The sequence below is a fragment of the Protopterus annectens genome, chromosome 9.part0, assembly GCF_019279795.1.
Source record: "Protopterus annectens isolate FY-2018-M chromosome 9.part0, PAN1.0, whole genome shotgun sequence".
NCBI lineage: Eukaryota > Metazoa > Chordata > Ceratodontiformes > Protopteridae > Protopterus > Protopterus annectens.
Window position 1 is genome coordinate 471,338,851 of NC_056743.1, and position 6,000 is coordinate 471,344,850.

Sequence of the window (6,000 nt, forward strand, 5' to 3'; positions counted from 1 at the left end):
GAAGCAACATTCACAAGGAGGCCCTCCCCCAGTTAGTAAGTACCAGCTGAGAACAGAGTAACAAGAAAACAGAATGGCACATTTTGCATGACATAATTTTCACTTGCTACGAACAAGAGAATGATGCACTAAAAAGTAATGTCCAAAGCTAACTCAATGAACATGCCTCCCCATGCCTTTACTTAATCGATGCATATTGAAAAAAAGTGTGTAGGCTCTGCAGCATTGGAGGCAGGATTAAAATCGTTTCCTATTCTTTATAAACTGCCAAATTATACCAGTAACTGCACAAGCCAAGAGGAAAGAATTCAGCCACAAGACACTTCCCAACAGCACAGCTTACAGGAAGTTTCCAGATTACAGACCAAGATGAACAAACTAAAAATCATTCCCCAACTTCTCCTCTCCACAAAACATCTGTCAGTATAGGACAAGCTCTACCATTAGCCTGTGTGCTATCCTGCCTCAGATATGCTTACAAAAGAATTTTAACTTGTTGCCACTAAACTTAAGTACATTTAAAAGAAACTTATGCCTGTTCTTACTTCAGTTAAGTGGGATCTGAGGAGTTCAGTCCCATCCCACCCTACCAGTACTGAACCTTAATTATTTCTGTACTTTATAAAAACATCTCTCACTTGTTACATTAGAACAGTAGGAGTTGCTGGTTCACACACACACTTTTAGAACCCACCCCCAACTATCTGTGCATTTTAGGTAAGCATTACAATATCCAATTTTCCCCACTGTTTTGTACCCTAGAAGTAAGTATACTTTTAGCCTAGATCTATGTAACAACTGCAAAAATGCAGTTCTTTGTAAACACAACTTTTCAGCAACCCTGCCACTAAACTACTTGCCTTACCGCATTTCAAGGCAGTAACATGACAGGGTTCTCCCTTCAAGTACCTATCCTAGATGCTATGGCGACTGACACGATCTCTACCACAAGCTGATCTATTAAGCTAACAATTCTATTGATTATTCTAACTGTAAATAACTCTACCCATGTCAACTACTCTTACCAAATGCACCCTCCCGAAATCATGAGATAAATGCCCTAATTATGTAGTGAACATAGCATACAACTTAAACCGTGGTTAGGGAATGCAGTCCCGAAATCATGAGATAAATAATACCCTAATTATGTAGTGAACATAGCATACAACTTAAACCATGGTTAGGGAATGCAGTTCCTTAATGTGAAACGTTTTATTTATATCACTATACTTGTGCTCAATCTATATAATTTAATGACTGTAGAATGATGTGAATACTTTAGCGACTAACCTCTAACTGAAGTGCAGCTCTCACCTCTTTATAGCTCAGAATCCCTACTACCCACCTTTTTATTTTGTATCATTCCGCTTTACTAATCTCCTCAGTTCTTCACTAGCTGTTATACTTAAGTCACTGCTCCTCTTAAATAAAACAAGATGCTCATCACATACTGCTGTACAATCTTACTACCCAGTACGATTATAAAAATGAAACTACAAGCCCTTCTACTGTAACCAGACATCTGCCCATCTCTAAATGCTCGCTTTAAGTATACACTAGTGTACTTAGGCAACGCAAAACTGTATAACCATTTGATTGTATTTGCTATTGTAATCTCCGTTATTCTTGTATTTTCAATGTATTATCTACTACCAATCATTAGCGGACCGGAGTTCCACTTTGGCGAGCCCTAAACGGGAAAAAAAAAACGAAAGACACATTAATATTACTACTACAGCTCACCTTCCGGACCTCCGCCGAAAAGGGTTTTTGCCCAGTCTATTTTTCCGGTAAACAAATGCAAATAAATGTGAGTGGCTAGCCTATCGATACTTCACGTTTGACTTTTGTTAACCTATTTATACTTAACCAAATCATAACCCGAAGACGCTTGCTGCTCTTTATCCTATGTGCTGATAATATACGGCAGCATACTTCTTAGCCAGGATATGGCCAAAATTGGTCCTCAAGCCTGATTCCACTAAACTGGTATCAGTACTGCTACAACTTAAAACAATAATACAACATTTGGGGCCAATGCAGCGAAAACTTATGTTGCAAGTTCTGCAGTATACAGTACCAAAAAAAAATAATAAAATAAAAAGTTAATAATTCAAAACAATTAACTGTATAGTTGAACTCAAACCAATGAGTGAAAACAAACTAGTACAACCAACAAGACTGCAGCACGCCCTTCACCCTAAGATTGCCCGGATAAGGGGGTGGGGTATATAATACAGCAAAAGGCACCGTAGTGATTTAATTTAACGTCTCTGTCGTATTAGAGACTTGCTATCAAAGCTAAAAGACTTGTTCAAAATACTCCTCTTGCCCCAAGGATATAGGATAGACTGCCACATGGAGACGGGATGTACTTGAAGCAGAGGATGGCGGACCCGCTTATACGTAATCTCACAGCTCTACTAAGGGGGTAAAAAGCTTAACTGAACAAGTGCAGAAATACAGACATTGAAAATCGCAGCATAGCTCTCAATGAATCGGGCAAATCTCAACAGAAATAATCGGTGACAATCAGGGACACTTAAAATACTAGTGCTATTGAGCAATTTTGAAACTCACATTTTAACTTACAACTGTAATATAAATCAAAGCTCTAACTTGCTGTATACCTATGAAGTTTATATACTGCGTCTCATTCTGTCTTTGACAGAAAATTCTGGGTACAAGAAAAAATTCAGTATTCTAATCTGTTGCAAAAGTTACTTTTGTAAGTGATCGTGCACGATGTCTACATTTTGTGCATTTGAAAAATCGAAACTATTTTTAGAGCTTTTTTCCCCGGGCTTCCGCAAAAAATTAGCTTCCACCCAGTCGGACTACCCCAGTAAACAAAAGTAAATAAAATAATAATTTGAAACAATGACATAGGAGCGTGTGAAAAGATATCCACTTTCTAAAGTAAAAAAGGGGTACAATTCTAATTATTGTCATAGTTTATTAAGTCAGAGCAAACTTTGTCGATCAGATGTACACAGTAGTGCAAGCTTAACGAAATTACATTGCTTTGCTCTCGTACAAGATATGACAATTAACACGTAATTTGAATGACAGTAAGACTAACGCACATACAGTATTAAAATATGAACACAATAAATTACCACAATTTGACAGGAAGACATTAGACAGTATTATACTAGTAGGTATTGCAAGACTATGACTTCGCATTGTGATTGCTTAGAATATTGCACTTCATCGGTTGTGTTCATATTGCACATGCATGGAGTGGTGCCATACTCCTGACTATTGCTAGAGTTGCCACCCGTCCTTTGCGACGGGAAGACAGTCCCTCTTTGGGCAGCGGACTCCTGCAAAACAAAAACTACAAAATGGCAAATGTTATATTTTTGAGCAAAAAAAATTTCCCAAGTTTTCTTTAATAGTTGCACAGAGCAGTTATTTTGTATCTGAAACAACTAAACGTTATATATGAAACAACACGTGCGACTCAAATGCTATAAGAATGAGCTTTTATTTGTGCAGAAAAGTGAAGCGATGTACTTTGCACTGGCCGTGGGTATGTTTTGTCCTTCAAAAGCTCACGTTTCTACAAAAACGTGCCACTTAGGGTTGCCATCTTTTCAAATGCCCAAACTATTGGACATTCAGGAAGTAATATCATTAAGTACAATTCATCTGCTTTTCTACGAAATTAACCAAATTTAGGAGGGATTAAGGAGGACAGAGCTGAATTTGAGTTAAAAAATCGGGTCAATAAAAAATACGAACAGCCGAGATGTTATGTTAAATATCCACGAAATTACTACCACTTCACTCAAAAGCACTAAGTGGAAAGAAACAACGAAAATATGCACGCATAACTGTCTGCATGTGTTGAAGTATTGCAGCAAGAAAATGACCACTGTTTTGCGAGTTACTAGAATTAACTGATCTGTGTGATGCAGCAACAAATCGAAATACATACGTACATGCTACACATATTAACATGCATGATGGAATGCATCATCCCCCAGCACTGCAGCGGAGAGTGACAGGTCCGAGCACAGTCCTACTATCCACAGCCGGTTAAATCAACGTTACTTACACACGTGTGAACAGTACACAACACTGCCACATCATAAAAAGTTGAGTTATTTCCTCTGTATACGCGCTGGATTTTGAGTACATAGGTTCATAGGCAAGTACTAGGCTATCTGCCCATGGGCATTTATAAGCATAGCCACAGAGTGATGGCTTTCGCCTCCCCATTCGATTAGTAACTTGGGCCTCTGTCAACAGGGCTCCTGAAGTGATCCCAGGGTAGAAATTACATTACCCATCCACTCATCAATATTTCTCTTGAAGAGGGTCATAGAGGAGCTCTGTCGAATATGGATTGGGATTCTATTACGTCATTCATTTTAGCAATATACTTGCGCGTTCAAATTTCACGGAGTTTTCTCCCCGGGCCTCCAGGATCTTCGTTCCCGGTGAACAAGCAACATAAACTCCTAAGGTCTTGGTGGTATTATCCACGTCATTTCCCCGGACCATTATATTTCCACATTATCTACACACAAAGCCAGCATTTAAGGCTCTAAACTGGAATCACTGGATTCTGAAAGCCTTCCTGCACAACATACACATTTTTATCCGTACTCAAGTAACTAGATGAAGAGACTTTTCTGGACCTTTGTTCACACCACAATCCAAATCAATCTAGTCAAACTAAATCAAAATTCTGAAGAGTTCATTTAACACCATTGTTCTCTATCAGCACATTAACTTACCGCTAAAAATAAAACTCGGAAAAGAAATGCAACTCGCATCGTTACTAGCAAGCCTTCTCCACATAAATTCTTAATCCACTCTCTAAGGCAGACTCTCCCCTCAAAGACTAGCCAGTAATACTTAAATTTATCAGCTGTTAAATTTAGTCGTTTTTTCCACAGACTTTCTTGTATAAGAATCGTACGTCAACTTAAGCAGCTGTTAAAGTAGCTTTGTCAAAACTTTTGTAAACTCTCAACTGACAGCACACGCGCTTACTGATCACTAATGACACACATCAGATGCACTTTATTACGGTGCCCCCACCAATGGCAAGTAAAGGGAGGAGTTAAGTCATGTGGTGTAGAGAAGAACTATTTGGAACAGCGCCATGGCGATGCCTTAGCATACCTCTCAAGTGTACTTCAGCAGGAGGAACAAACCTTATGTGGAGTCTTAAAAAGTACATGTTCCTCAAAGTTCCACATTGAAAGGGTCTGTAACACATTCAGTGTTAGGAATTTTTTTAAGTAATATCCATGGTAAATAGAAACAAATCATATTAATTCACTAAAAGATCCTTACAAGTAAAGCCAGCACATTTTAACCATCCTATGACCTTCCTAGCTGAAGCTGTTAGTAAGCCATTTGTACGCGTTCCACATTTTGCCCATTTGTTCCACATTATGAGGGCTAGTGTTCCTCATTTTGGAGATGGAAGGTTGAGAGTTATGTGCCTTAGTGCAAGTAACATTTTTCTCAGATCGAGTTCCACTTAGAAAAAATGAAGGTATGTCTTACCATAACGTTCCATCTGTGTTGTAGGTCTTTGTTCATTCATTACCATTAGGACCTCCGTTCCGTCCTCGGAACCGATACAGCCATTTCCAAGCTCGCGCCAGCCAAAAACTCTCAGCTAAGACCTACCCATAATGCCCCTCTCCTAGTTACTTCAAATCGAGTTTGCCCGCCCTTGGATAATAGATGTAGTAATAGGAAAAAATAGTAGGAGGCTCTGTCTGAGCAAATACCCTAACCAGGAGTTCCTAAAGTCCACCAGGAGTCCAGGCAGGGGGAAGGAAGGTGGGAAGTAATGAATGAACAAAGATCTACAACACAGATGGAATGTTATGGTAAGACATAACCTCTTTATCTGATGTTGTAAATCTTTGTTTATTCATTACCATTAGGACTGAGTCCCCAGCTACTTGAGTCCTGGGTGGCCCTAAGGAAGGATATTCCTGAGCGCAATAGAACCAAAAGATGCTCGTC

At 39.0% G+C, this 6,000-nt stretch overlaps 1 protein-coding gene across 1 annotated transcript in view; it reads right to left on the reverse strand.

The window, feature by feature from the left end:
- The window catches only part of LOC122811276 (tumor necrosis factor receptor superfamily member 10B-like), a gene marked incomplete in the record, with an annotated part of 590,662 nt that extends 585,668 nt beyond the window's left edge, over positions 1–4,994 (reverse strand). The window contains 1 exon segment of the mRNA XM_044083011.1: positions 4,749–4,994. Within this exon segment, the coding sequence (XP_043938946.1) occupies positions 4,749–4,787 (39 nt within the window).
- Positions 4,995–6,000: the final 1,006 nt, after the last annotated feature.